Genomic DNA, 15,500 nt, shown 5'->3' on the forward strand with positions numbered 1-15,500 from the left:
ATGCAAATCCTGGCACGGATTTTGGTGGATTTGGATTCCCATCATTCTTTCATTTGTTTATTTTTCTGCTCTTGCCTCTTTGTCCATCAGGTAGTCACAGACAGAGGCTTTAGTACACATTCATACAACTTGGCATCATTTCACTGTTCTATTTATTTATTGATTAATATCTATTGATTTATATCTATATCTATTTTCAGGGGAAATTAGATAGATAGATAGATAGATAGAATTAATGAATAGTACTACACCAGAGGAATATTTTAAGTGGTATTGGAATGGAATCTTTGGAGAACATCTGATAAAACTATATGACATAGGTCAGCACATAACCTTTCTACATAGCTCCTTTCGGAACCCTGTATACCGTTTTAGTATTTGGGATGACAGTATCCAGGATACCATCATCTCAAATTAAAAAAAGGTATTACAGGGTTCCGAAAGGGGCAATCACTGTCCAGTGTTCACATAGCATTGTGATCTATAGATACCTCCTTGAATTGAGTACGTGAGGACCCCATTTGAAAAAAGCCAATCCGGCTTTTCTGGGCTTTTTCAATCCTATTTAGTTTTGAATTGTGAACTGTACTTCCATGTGCTTTTTCTCTGCAAACTTCTAAATGAAGTATTCAATCAATAAAAAAAAAAACTGTCTGGTCTATTTGATGTTTCAAGTGATGATGTGTGAAGCTCTTGAACCACTACTAGCTGATCTCAGGTCATGAAGAGTGGACATGTGAGAAGTCTGGGCACCTCAATGTTGAAATGGATTTCCCCCCCCAAAAAAGTGTTAAAAAAATAGTCTGAAATAAGGTAAAGTATACATAATTTAAACATGCTTGAACATATGACACGTAAGGCCTATAATATGTCAACAATTGCTACAAACAACCAAACATTTTAAGAGCCCCTGGCCTGAACTGAACTGAAACTCCAGTCCAATGTGTGCTTTTCAAAAGAGCCACGACTTCCAAATCGCCGTCGATCTGCGTGTCAGGGCCGTGCGGTGCAACCAACCCTTCCTACTAGACTATTTATATTGTTGTTGTCATTGGTATAAACACGACACAGCTGCCTGGCCCACCGTGGCCTCTCATTGGTCGGACGCGACGCCCGTCGCGGTACATCCGCCCGTTTGGCCGTCTGTGATTGGCCGATGCCTCTTTCTCCCTCTTTCTCTCTGTCGCGGCGGTGGGTCGGAGCCGCTGTGTGTCTCCCCGGTCTGGCACGTTCCTGCTCTCAAAAATTGTTCAACGGATTAAAATTCGGATTCCCCCATTTTTTAAAAAGACCCCACAACAAAAACTCCCAACCCCCACTAAATCCCGAGCACGTGGCTCACAAAGTGTGGCTCCTATCTTCCCCATAATTCAACCCTAAAATCGAGAGCAAAAAGGCTAAGAAGATGGCGGTGGTAAGCGCGATGATGTCGGGGTCGTCGGCGGCACTGGCGGTAGCCCGGCTCGAGGGCCGAGAATTCGAGTACCTGATGAAGAAGAGGTCGGTGACGATCGGCCGCAACTCGTCGCAGGGCTCGGTGGACGTCAGCATGGGGCACTCCAGCTTCATCTCGCGGCGGCACCTGGAGATCTTCACGGCGGGCGAGGACGGCACCGGCAGCGGGGACTTCTACCTCCGGTGCCTGGGGAAGAACGGGGTGTTCGTGGACGGGGTGTTCCAGAGGCGAGGGGCTCCACCTCTCCAGCTGCCACGGATGTAAGATTAAAACATATATATATATTTATGTATTGATCAATTGTTTTATTTTTGATCGGAAAATTATAACGAGGCCACGGATCTATGTTTGGATTGAACGTCCCTCTCTTGTGTTATTGTTGTGTGTGTGTTGTTGCTGTGCCGCTGCTGCTGCACGTGTTGTGTCCCGGCAGCAACACACCCAGACACGCTAGCATGGGATGCTAACAGAGGAGCAGCAAACAATTGAAGCTGTTTGTTTGTGTAACTACTGTAGTACTACTGACCTAGAGTAGTAGTAGTAGTAGTAGTAGTGTTTGTTTACACACACACACGCGCCACATATTGGGATTTGATGTTGTATAGTAAATGATAAGCCGTGCACTGTGTGTGTGTTATAGCGGCTAGTACAGGAGTGTGTTGAGCTTCTGGCTCAATGTCAACCTGGCCTCATGTTGGCAGTGATGCCAGATTTTGTGAGAGAAATAAGCAACCAGATATAGGAAAACAAGCCCAGAAGAAGCCAACCTATATACTAAATACTTCGGCTATTTGAAAATAGCCGCTCTACAAGCTCAAAACGCGTCGCGTCTGCTTTTTTCAAAACATCTAGGAAAAAATGTGAAATATTTGGAATATTTTTTTTTTTAAATTACATTTTAATAACATAAATCTGGTACGGGGGTCTCTGTTATACAACATTTTCAGATAAGTTTTAATTCAATAATTAAAACTAGGAAACGAGGCCAAATAATCAACTACACTTTAGAAACGAGCCCAGAAAAACGCAACCACCAATATTTACTAGCAACTTTACAGAAAAACAAGTCCAAAGTCGCTTATAATAAGCAGACATGGCAACACTGGTGTTTACACTGCTGGCTGCGTCCTTTTGCACAGGAAGCTCCTGGTCCATTTCAGTGGTGGAAGAAGTGCTCTTGCTTCATTTTTATTTTTTACTATTTTATGTAACGGTAGAAAGACTACAGTGTATATATACTCTTGTTACAAGTAAAAGTCCTGCATTCACAATTGTACTTAAGTACAAAAGTATTGTTATCAAAATGTGTATTCAAAGTACAATTAATAATTATGCGGAATGTCCCATTTTGCAATCATATTGTAATTATGAATGGTTTGCAGCTGGTGAAGGCGGTCTTTGGGCTACCGGATAGCTTAACCTATAATAATAACAATGCATGATTGATCAGATATTGTCCTATGCAGTCAGTGTAACTACATCTTTCAAATAATTGAAGTGGAGTAAAAAGTGCTATATTTTCCTCTGAGATGTAGTGGTACTGTAGAAGTATAAACGGTAAACGAAAAATGGAAATACTCAAGTACCTCAACTTGAGTCAATGTGCTTTTGTACTTAATACACCATTGGTTAATTTAAATGTGAGAGTTTACACATGTGACCAGCATTTGTACACTCTGAGTTACAAATGTTTTATTTGTATTTGTTTACCTTTTCTATTTATTTTTTTTATTATTGAAATGATCTCCCTGCAGTGGAAGTAATTTGCTGTAACATTAGGCAATGAATGCCATGGGTCAGCAAGTGGTCCAAATATATCCTATTAATAATAAATAAGACATGGCCTGTTGCATAACAGCTGTGATGGACATCCATATTTAAATCCTGCCCAAATGCTCCCCACCTAGCTTCTGTTGACTCTCAACTGGCTTACATGTTGCCAGTGATATCATTAGAGAGACAGAGCTACTTATATTCTTCTCTATGATATCTATTAGAAGAAGGCAGAGTAGTTCCCCGACTTAACTATTATGAAAAGTATATGTGCCTTACGCATTTAAACAAATATGAACAATCATTTCACAAATGTAATTTAAGTTAGAATATTGATTTCTCACAGAACCTTTTCAAGAAAAGTCCTTGTGACCAAAATGTCACCCTTTTTTATAAATCAATGCAGAGGTGAAACGTGCAGGATTGGCCTTTTTCTTTGGAGATGTACCTTCGCACACAAGAGAAGTAAACTAGTTTGTATGTGTTAGGCCTGGACAATATATCAAAATAGTCTTGTGAGCTTGTAGATCTGCTAATTTAAAGTCTGAAACATGTAATCAGCACAATATAATATCTTGATTTCAAGGTATTTAGTAAAAAAAAAAGAAGAAATTATATTTGATTTTGTTCATATCACTCAGCCCTAGTGTGTGTGTGTGTGTGTGTGTGTGTGTGTGTGTGTGTGTTGTCTTAATTAGATTTATTAAGCATAAGCATTTTTTGCGTGATTCACTAAAACACACTCGTGTTTTCTCTTGTCATCTTTTCCCCCAGGTGCTGTTTTCGGTTCCCCAGCACAAGTATAAAGATCACGTTCACAGCCCTGTCCACTGACAAGAAGGAACGAAGGAACGTGCCGGAGTCACCGGTCAAGCCCGTCCAGCCACAGATTTCACCGCTGACCATCAACATTCCAGACAACATAGCCCACCTCATGAGCCCCTTGCCTTCACCAACCGGTACCATTAGGTGAGACTGAACAGAATTCTCAACATCAGATGGAAATGCTAGCTTTCTCTGTGTGCGTCACCTCCTTCATTGTGCCACACACAAGTATAGAATGTAAGACTCACAAGGGACTCTTCTTAATTTCACAGTGCGGCAAACTCTTGCCCCTCAAGTCCACGGGGGGCAGGACTGTCCAGCTACAGGATGGGCCGTGTTTTGACCTCTGACCTTATAGGGGACAACTCTCAATCAGAAAATGACAAAGAGGCCTCAGGTGGAGACAGCCCCAAGGTATGAGAGGAACAGCCGTGATCTGAATGAATCTTCCTTCATGTATTCCTTTTGTTTGAAGTGGTTTAGAATGTGTGAACACAAGATTCCACTCGTCATAATGTGAGGATATCACAGGACAGTGAATGTGCTTGGTTACACATTGAAGTCTAAATATTACCCAACACCAGTGAAAACATAGACTTTGGAGCGTGTGTGTGTGTGTGTGTGTGTGTGTGTGTGTGTGAGAGTAAATGAATGTGTGAGCCAGTCAACCTGTAAACATTTTAAGTTTTCTCAACGATGGCGCCTTTATTTTTTTTGTTCTTTCCACAGGATGACTCCAAACCTCCGTATTCATATGCACAGCTAATAGTTCAAGCTATCACCATGGCCCCAGACAAACAGCTGACACTGAATGGAATATACACTCACATCACCAAGAATTACCCCTACTACCGGACAGCAGACAAAGGCTGGCAGGTCAGTGTCTCATCTCCTCTCTGCTAAGTCACACTCTTGCTTCGTCCATTTGTTCTGGTACAGTTTGAGCAATTTCAGGGAAATGCATTGATTTTGGTTCCTATATTTTCTGAAATGTCTGATGTGCCAGTGCTCTGCTGCACTGCTACAGTCATCCAGTTGTCATGGATTTAAGTAGATCCTATGATAACACTATGTGAACATGTTTTGGGTTTTGAAAATGATTCTTCCCTGGGGCGTGCTGGATGGATTGAATGGATTCTGCTCCAACCATGCAGCGTCCCCAATTCTGTTCTGTTTGGAGACCAGTGTTGCATGCATTTCTCCCTCTCTTTCTGCCCTCAGTTTTCTGTCTATCTGCTGTTGTATCATAATAAAGAAGGAAGAAAGACTCATAAAACAAATAAGAGTCTTAAGAGACGAATAAGATAGAAGAGTCTAAAGACGGCGTAGCCTCCCTGCCCAATGTTTTACTATGAGTGCCGTTGTTGAACAAGGCTACTCAAATCACAATGCAGTGGTGAAACCGCACAATACAGGAAAAACTGGCTGCTTGTGTGCATGTCAACTATTGTTGTGGCTGTCTACATCTCTTTTAGGATAAAACTTTCACAATCTTAATGAGTTTCACTTTCATTTCACCAGGCATTTCCTGGTTGTGCAGACTTTTCATGCTGCATGTATTTATGGCCAGAGGTGCCTCTGTTTTTTGACATCGTGCACACAGTGGCAGGAGCTTTTATCGGTCTTCTTTCGAGGGGACGTGCACACATACAGACAGACAGACAGAGAAACCGTTAAAAGACTTGGCCTCCGGCCATGCCGTGAAGAAAAAAATACAATTATTTTAACACCCATGTTATGTTTGCTTTTTTTCCCCCTGGTCTTCTAGAACTCAATTCGCCACAACCTGTCCTTGAACCGTTACTTCATCAAAGTAGCACGGTCCCAGGAAGAGCCAGGTAAAGGCTCGTTCTGGAGGATTGACCCGTCCTCCGAGAGCAAGTTGATAGAGCAGGCTTTCAGGAAGCGCAGGCCTAGGGGGGTACCCTGCTTCAGGACTCCGCTAGGACCCCTATCATCCAGGTAAAGCTTGAGTTGCTCTAGGTCATTGGTTCTCAAAGTGGGGTCTCCCAGGGGTACTTGGGGGGGGGGGGGGGGGGGGGGGGTTTCCAGGGGGTCCCCAGCAAAATGTGTTAATATAGCGTCACAATAATGTTAACCTTTTATACTTTGGCTATTCAAATATAGCAGATATACAAGCTCATAGCGCGGCACCCGAGTGCCGCGCTATGAGCTTGTGCAAACCTTTAGATATATATATATATATTTTTTTTTTTTAAACATCATTTTTAACTCAAATATTTGCTTCTGGGGGTCCCTGGAACAAAATATTTGAGATGGGGGGGGGGGTCCGCGGCCAAATTCATATCATTTTGGGGGTCCTTGACATGAAAAAGTTTGAGAACCACTGCTCTAGGTATTCTCAGAGAACTGGTTCTAAATGAACTTGTCCCGGTTAAATGGGGGCAAAATAATAAAATGTGTGGGGAAGAATTTGAGAGTTGTGGTTGGCTGATTGCTCCTTGTACAAACATTGCCGGTCAGGAATCAAAACGTAGCTCTGTTCTTTTCCCCCCCTTTTTCATCCCAGGAGTGCTCCTGCCTCTCCCAACCACACAGGGGCACTGTCTGCGCACTCCAGTGGGGTCCAGACCCCAGACAGCCTGTCCAGAGAGGGCTCCCCAGTTCCCATGGAGCCAGAGCCCACCCCACCGCCAGCCCCCGCCCCAACCACTACTACAGTCCAACCCAAACTCGCTGTCATCCAAGAGGCTCGCTTCGCACAGAATGCCCCTGGTAAAAGACCAGAGCAGTACCCTGCATGCCATACCATTTATGCCAGACATAACACTTGTTTTGATTTGTGTTCACAAAATGGTTGGCCACCACTATCCTAGTTTCCATCGTGTCGATCGTTCATGATTGACTTCTTTCCACACTCCACAGAGTTTTGCAGGGAAACGCATAACAAGGTTGTAAAGCAGGGGCTCACTAACAGTGTGCCGTTATAGAAGAAATCATATGTACCATGGGATTTTGTGACCACCACACATTATTACAATATACTACAAACTATATTTTTTTCACTATCAGTACTTTGTGCAAACTCATTTCCCAATACAGAGGCATATTCTTTACCTCAAAAAATATACTTTTATCCACCTTTCAACCTGGCGTCCCTATTTTAAACATGTCATTATAGGTGAACATTGTACATAAATTCTATTTTAATACACACACATTTCTGAAGCTCATTACGCGTTGCGAGCATGTAAGATCTATTTTGGCTATGAATGCAGGTGTGCCTTGATATTTGCCCCATTGGTGTGCCTTGGCGCAAAAAAGTTTGAAAACCACTATTGTAAAGCATTGAAACGTGTGTCCTGTCTTTTCTGTGTTGAATACAACAACATAGCCAGACCTCTTCTGGAATTCCTTACTCCCTTCAATTCAATAGGCTCGCCACTGAACAACCAGCCGGTGCTGATCGCCGTGCAGCGCCAGATGCCTCAGACCACCATGAAGCCTGTGACCTACACCATGGCCACGCCAACCATGGTCACGTCCGCCAACTCCAACTCCGTCATGCAAACGGTGCACGTCGTCCACCAGATCCCCACGGTCACCATGGCTGCGATGGCCGGAGGACAGACCGCCGCCACGATCAAGACGGAACCTCAGGAGAATGGAGGTGGAGACCACCAGGAGATCAAAGGTTTGGTTCGATCCCTTCCTTTTTTAGTCCCAGGGTGTACTGTTATAGCGTGTTGTCGTCCCAACTCAAACACTACATCAGCTGATGTCACTAATTAGTTGTGCCACAGATTAGCAGTTAGAGCCTGACCGACACTTTTTTTTGTTTTGTTTTGGAGAGTCCTAGACCAGAGATGCCTCTGCAAATGTTTTCAACATTGCAACATTTTCTGAATAAGGTTTCTATAGAGCAATGAAGTCTGACGTAATTTACACATCCTACCTGGGCTGTGTTTTTGTCCCCCCCATTCTGAAATCCCATAGACTTGTTTAATATCGTGTCAAATAAGCAACTGTGTTCCAAAAATAAACAAATGATCCCGGCGGTTTGACTCATGGATATAGCATCAACTGACGGTGAGAAAAAGCGAATGTTACTTCCACAGAATTAGTTACATTTTCGCCAGAATCAGACCGTATCAAATATGAATGACTGACTATCATAAACGATACAGAGCCACCTCCCTGACAATATTGCCAAGACAATTTGTTTATTTTTGGACCACAATTCTTCTTCGACGATTCTAAGATGACCCAATGTTATTCTCCATAGAGAAATTACTTCTGCGACCCAGGGGATGAACGAGGGATATCAGGACTTCTGTACTCTATTTGATAACATTATAAGCAAACTAATTAAAATAAACATAATATTTTGTTAGATGAAAAATGTAAAATATTTGAAAACCTTTGAAGACGTTGCCCAAAATAGAGACACCTGGTTGAAAGTGCTAAAAGATTTGGGACACATCCTTCTGTGTAAATCAGTCAGAAAAGTCAAATGATGGCAGATATATCGGCCTGATCCCTTCCTGTTTAGTCCACGGTGGACCAGTCACTTTACAACTGTACTGTTACGTGTTGTCATTCCAGCTCAAACACTACATCTGCTGATTAGTTCTGCCACAGTGTAGAAATGAACAGACTGAGCCAACTGGCCGGGTTTTGTAATGGCATCGGTGTCTTGGTTGTTTGTAACATGGTACTGAAATGGCATTTTTTTTGTGACGCGGTCTCCTGCTCCAGTGGTTGCACATTCTGGATGCCATACAGCTTTGTCGAAGTGTTTCTGATCGTTTTTTTGATCGTATCGCCAAGAAACGGGTGAATAATTATTATTGTATGTTGAAAGGTCTTGGTTTAGAGCTACAACGAGGGAGCTATTGTAATGAATAAAACATTTAATCAATCTGTATGGGACAGTATGTTAATACAATATACCTACTGTAATACATCTGCAGTGGTTGGAGGTGGTCTCCCTACTCTTCAGTTGAGAAATATAGACCCTGGTGTACGGTAGGAGATAGACTGTTTGACAATGTCAATAGTTATTTGAAGCAGACCGCACTGGATTGGACACTTGTTGCACTGGCATCTTTATTGTAGTAAGGACATCGTTGCAATTACCTCTGAATGATAGAGCTTCAAACTGCTTGCCATCAACTTCAGGTGACTTGCCAGTTGCCACATTCAAATCATTCTAAATCTATTTCTCCCTCCGTAGTAAAAGTGGAGCAGGTTCCAGCCATCACAACCTCCTCTATAGGTGGAGGTCGCATCATCCAGACCTCTCAGGCCACGCCTCTTACAACAGTTACCATTGTGCAACAAGCCCCGCTTGGCCAGCATCAGCTTCCAATAAAGGCCATCACACAAAATGGGACCCACCTTGTTCCCATCAGCACTGCTGCCGCCACAGGTAACACCTTTTCACACAAACAGCTGCTATTTGAGGATAGGAGGAGACATTTGGATAAAGCTGTATTGATTTGAAATGTTTTTATTAACCCATTAAGACCTGAAGCCGATTCTGCAAAATGTCTTCTAAATCCCAACAGTTTTCTGAAAAAAACGTATGTTTCTATATCGGTAGTTCTCAAACCTTTTCATCGTTCCAGGGACCCCCAGAAACACAGATTTAAGTAAACAATGTTCGCTTTAAGATAATATATATATATTCAAAGATTTGCACACATTTTCTCGATTTTTCAAAAATAGCAGATCTACACGCTCGGTGCCGCGCTACGATCTGCTATTTTTTAATAGCCAAAGTGTAAAATAATGTTTTTTTTTAGCTCAAATAAAAAAACACAGATACGTTCCAGGTCCTAATTGGTTAAGTTTTGATACAGACACTAGTGATATCTGTAATACCTGTGAATTTAAATTACATTTAAATCCGCCAGGTCAGGTAGGTTATTGTGGGCCAGCAATGTTCGGCATTCGCCAATCAGGATGGAATATGAAAAATCAGATGGATCCGTCTTGATCACTTGACTAGAGATAATCTGTACTGATTTGCGTGATGTTAGGACAACATTTTTAGGAGTAAGATAAACAATGTTAAAAGGGTGGCATTTGTTCCTCAACGTAGTTCAAATGTGCGTGCAAAGTTTCATAGCAATCGGACACTGCGTTCATGATTTGCGTCATTTTGTTCCACTCCTGTTAACTGTAGATGTCAATCTAAGCCAATCAGGATGGAATATGAAAAATCAAACAGATCCATCTTGATCGCCTGACTATAGAGATCATTGTGTACCGATTTGCGTGAAATTTGGATGAAATCTGAAGGAGTAATATCAAAAACGTCGGCCTCCTGGTGGTGCTTTAAAAGGTAGATGTGAAAAATGAAGGGCAAAGGCTTTTCCTTGGTCTCTAGGAAGTGTGCGTGCAAAGTAGATAGGTGCAGTTATAGGTCAAAACACGAATCAGCCTGTTATAGCGCCACCATGAGGCTAATTTTTAAAAAATCAAGTGGCTTTTCTTCCTCGGCCTAGTGGAAATGATTTGCGTGATGTTTGGACAAAATCTGTAGATATACTGTCATTTTTTTTTTGTTGCAAAGATCGGCCTCCTGGTGGCGCTATAACAGGCCCATGGGAATAATTTGGGGCCGAGGTTCTGCTCTGGCATCCAGGGAGTGTGTGCACAGTAACACAATATCACAATAGCACTGCAAAAGCAATAAATAAGTAAGAGCTACTTATTTCACTGAGGAAATTCTTCATGGAACTTAACTGCAATTCCTTACGCATGCCATGTTGCAGATTGCGGTCTATTTCTTGTGCATTTTAGCACCTGGCACCATGTCTTATACCCGAACGGTAATGGAGAAAATTTCAAAAATGTATGTCTAAACGCTGGCTTGCGTGGTCGGTTCTAGTATTAATAAGAAACTTGTTTTTTTCTCTGCCAGCTGTGGCGAACCCTCTCCATCTCCTGGCGACCCACGCATCGGCCTCTGCATCCCTTCCTACCAAGAGGCAGAATGGAGACCAACAGCAAGACCAGCCCGACAACAAGAGGGTTAAAATCGAAGCGGATGAAACCACAGTTAACAACAACCCCGATACGGACAGAGACGGAGATGGGAGGGCCAGGGAACAGGCTGTCAACAACTAGCTCCTCTGGCCTTGATACTGACCCCTGCTATACTCCGTTGAGCCTAATGAATCTACTATTCCATCTTAACTCACTCTTCAGTTCTCACCTCCCTCCCTCTTCCGACTCTTACCTGGCTTTCATCTACTCCAAGGTGCCAAAAGGAGAAGACGTGCAAAATATACCTACGGACTACAGAATGTGTGATGAGCCCCCCCCCCCTCCCTCCCCCCTCCCTGGGTATAAAAAAAAGACATGGAAATATGATGCAAGAACTTAAGACCAAAATGAAAAGTGAAACGAAAATAAAAATGAAGAACGAACGAAGTTGCTGATGTTTGTGACCCCCCCCCCCACGCCGATTTTCGAGACTGATGGAAATAATTACCGTAACGAGAAGCACAGGTGGTTTCAATAAAAAAGAAAATAAATAACTAAAAAGAGAATGAGAAAGACTTAACACACGGTTGCAGAACAACAACACAAAAAAGGACCTGCAGACATTAGCCATGTAGCCAAGCATGAGGCTTCATTTATACCCCATCGTAAGATGGTGTCGCTCAACAATAGATGATCTATAATCTCAAAACGCGTCGCAGCACATTGTGAGCCTGTAGATCGGCTATTTCCGGCAAGTGGCACATTGTATGACAGAGTATAAATGAGGCTTAAGATTCTCTCTGCCGTCCCAGCAGAGAGGCCGACTTGGACGGTATGGTTCCATGTTTTTTTGTTTTGTTTTTTTTTTACTCAAGACGTGCTCCCCAAGGAAGGGAAGGACCCAAAACGCCATCGTCCCGGTAGCATTGCGGACGAGCGCTCGGTGTGTGTCTGATAAGAGAAAGGAAAAAGAAGAATGGAAATCAAAATGACAGTGGTGCGTTCCGCAAAGGGAAGCGTGTGTATGTGAGGACATTCCCATCTTCGGCAGCTAGTCTCCATGTTGACCTACCTAATACAGTTGTGAGTAGATATGCAGTATTCCGTTGTACATGTGTATCTTTGGATCTTTTTTGAGTGTTTCTCCGTTTTTGTTTTCTGTTTTGTTTTCTCCCCCAGAGGCACAGATATCTAGTAATAATTAAGACGACACTATCAGCTATAAGTGGGGGGTCTTAAAAAAATCATTTAAATAACACCTGATATTTTGGGATCTTTTTTTAATTATTATTTGTATGTGGACTCTTTGTTCAGTGAAATGAATGTAGTCTCCTTTTCCTTAAAGAAAACACTATATGGAGTGGATTGTTCTTTTCATATTTTTTTTTTCTTCTGCTCAGTCAAATGCAAAAGAAACTTTATCACTGTACATCTACAGATTTTTTTCATATTTTACAAATATCCTAAGAGATAAAAAAGTATATTCCCATGCGTATTTGACCATATGCTTCTTTGAGCTTGCATGTTACGGATCTAGAGACTATGTACTTGAGCAGATAACTGAATATGGAACTGAAGAAGATTAGACTGAACCTATGCTATATGATTCTGACCAGTGCTGCACTTACCCTCATTGTTATTTTTCTTCTTTGTTTTTTCTTTTACGTTCTCCGTGTCATCGTTGGCTATTTTGTTTTGTTTTGTTTTGTTTTTTTCTTTTCTTTACTTTTGGTGTTGAAGCTGGAAGTCTCCTTGTTCAGTTATTTTATTCTGTTCAGGCTAAGAAGTCTATTCAGATTGTATTCTATGTTTCACAAGGAAAACAAGTGATAGATGTTTGTTCTGCTTAAGTGGGTAAATGCTTTTTTTTATAAATTAATTTAAAACATCTATTGCAACTTTGTCTGTGTTATTTATTTGCACACAATCAAGAGGGGCCTTTGCACTAAAAGTGTGAAATTATGCTTCTTAGAGCACGGCCACACCGCACTTTTATTTTACCTCTGGGGCGGAATCTGCCAATGCTTTGTCAATACAAATGCGTGGATTCATGGTTTTGCGCATTTTTTCCAAGAATCCTCGCATTTGCATTGACAAAGCATTGGCAGATTCCGCCCCAGAGGTAAAATAAAAGTGCGGTGTGGCCGTGCCCTTAAGCCCAAACTTTAAGAAACTGACTCCAGAAATCAAGTATTCCATAGAGCAGTGACTGACCTTTTTTGGTTTTGTTTTCTACGGGTAAATGGGAGTAAATAACCTGTTATTTTAACCTTTCCTACAATTTGTTTTGAATTTTCCAAAAGATTATCAGATGTTCTAAAACATTGAAATGTTTCCAAAATATTCAAAAATAGTGAAAATAGAACTATCTTTTTTTTTTTAAAATAGGGCTTCAGTACTACTTGGGTCCCAGGGAGACACCAAATTTCTCTTTCGGGTCTCGAGCTGAAAACGTTTGGGAACCACTGTTCTAAGACCAGACTGGCTGTAGAAATCAAGTATTGTATAGAGAGGGATGTAGCCTGTCTTAAGGATTATTACTGAGGAAGGTTTTTCCATGCATGCCAGAGAGGTTTGCATAACTGCTTCAGGAAGCCTATGTGACACAAGTGTAATGCTTACTGTGAGAACACTTCTAGAAGAGCTTCTTAAAGGTAGGGTAAGTGATATTTTTTTGTTTTGAATATTGTACTATATTCTGATGGTAATAATTGGTACAGAGTGTTTGTTCAGTCACAGGTTCTCTCCAGCGCTTTAGTAAACAATATACGTACATTTTCAGGTAGGTGACAACATTTCAGCCAATCGTTTATCAGCTTCACTTTTTAATAGTGTTCCAGTTCCAATTTTGTCTGCTCATGTCTTTGTCATCACCTTGGGACCTTGGGAACATCCTATAGTTCAATGTTGGAGTACTTTGTCATTTTCAAGGCTAACATACAAAATAAAATAACAATTCAAAAGCATTAGAAGACATGGGCTGAGGCTCAAAAGTGCCTTGGCGCAATGGTATGGTGTGCTTGTTTGGTTGCCTCTGCTATAGACAGTTTGCAGGTTCAAGTCCCATGCCATCAAGGTACTGAAGGTGAACCTCCCCCTGTTTCCTGAGAGGTAAACATGTTATGCCCAAAAAAAACCTGTCCAGCTGAATTTTTGCAAAACCATTTAATAATAAAAAAATAAAAAATCTGTCTGTAGTAAGAGGCAGTACTTTTACGAAATCAATGGTCATTATTTGGTATGTCACAATACACAATACTACATCAATATTGTACATCAATAAAAATATGCGTTTTGTGGACGTTTTTTGTTGTTGACTCTTGTAGTCAAATGTATTTTCATCAATGTGTTTATGTAGTTACATTACATCAATGTATTTAATAATAATAATAATACCAGCTAATGTAAACTAATCTGGGCGAGATTCCCCCCCCCCCCCCCCCCCCTTACTCGGGGGAAACAAGTTAACAACAACACTACACACACTGACTACAAAACTGAAAAACGTTAATAAAAACAATATGCAAGTATAATCAATCAATCAATTCAATTATTCAGCGGTGGTCTCTTCATGTTGTAGTTTAGTAATGAATGGCTCAAGCTGCTCTCAGAGCCCCTTTTATACCAGGTGAGTACAGGTGATGGCCCAGACCCCCCCCCCCCCCCCCCCCCACCTGGCACTCCTGGTACCCCATGAATAAAGCGTCATGTCTCTCATTTTCTGCAATGTATTTGATATTACCTTTATATTATTTATTAAATTATGCATTTCATCCTCTATATATTGTCCAGCAACCTTTATGATAAAGGCGAAAAAAGATAGTAGACCCGCAGGAGCCAGATTGCTCAGATGCCAATGACCCTGTACTGGGATTCGATCCCATGACCTTGTGGTCTCAAGTCAAGAGCTCTTCCAACAGAGCTAACCAAGCACACTGACATTTACACAATGACATTATATGAACGTGGTGAGTCATTCCACCAAATGAATTAAAGGCATTTGGCTCATGCACTTTACAAGTGGGCTTATTGTCAGCAACAGCCAAGAACACAGGAGTCTATCCCTATTACAGCACTAGACCCCAGGGAGGCAGACACATGCTGATTTGCCATTTCCAGGATTTGATTTCCAGGATTTGAGTCTTGAGTCCCAAGACTCAAGACCCAAAAGAGTCTTGAGTCGAACACATTAGATCCACGGAGACATCAAATCTCTCTTTTGGGCCTTAAGTCCCAAGACTTTAAGGCCCAAAAGAGAAATTTGATGTCTCCGTGGAGTAAATTTTCTTTTTACCGAAACGATTTTCTTTTTACCGAAACAAAAGTTTCGGTAAATTGTCCCCCCAAAAACCTGTTAGGAGTACGTTTCAGGCAATTTAGAGTTGAATTGTAGTACTTTGTAGTGACTTTTTTTTTGTTTGATTGGGACGTCGTTTCAAGGTCTTTTAGCACAGCGTCATGGTAGGTCACTATGTTAAGACAACATCTA

The 15,500-nt window shown here is 41.6% G+C and overlaps 1 protein-coding gene across 2 annotated transcripts; it reads left to right on the forward strand.

The window, feature by feature from the left end:
• Positions 1–995: 995 nt before the first annotated feature.
• foxk2a (forkhead box K2a) lies at positions 996–12,901 on the forward strand. 2 transcript variants are annotated; one of them, XM_084079349.1, is made up of 9 exons: positions 996–1,716; positions 4,004–4,198; positions 4,327–4,468; positions 4,784–4,930; positions 5,823–6,016; positions 6,585–6,790; positions 7,452–7,709; positions 9,252–9,446; positions 10,947–12,901. In XM_084079349.1, exons 1-9 carry the CDS (start codon positions 1,406–1,408, stop codon positions 11,150–11,152), a joined length of 1,854 nt encoding a protein of 617 aa, XP_083935475.1. In that variant the 5' UTR covers positions 996–1,405; the 3' UTR covers positions 11,153–12,901. The 2 variants fall into 2 exon arrangements, with proteins under 2 accessions (XP_083935475.1, XP_083935474.1); XM_084079348.1 differs by having other exon boundaries at positions 999–1,716; positions 7,410–7,709.
• Positions 12,902–15,500: the final 2,599 nt, after the last annotated feature.

This window comes from Gymnoscopelus microlampas, assembly GCF_963454915.1.
Source record: "Gymnoscopelus microlampas genome assembly, chromosome: 14".
Lineage (NCBI taxonomy): Eukaryota > Metazoa > Chordata > Actinopteri > Myctophiformes > Myctophidae > Gymnoscopelus > Gymnoscopelus microlampas.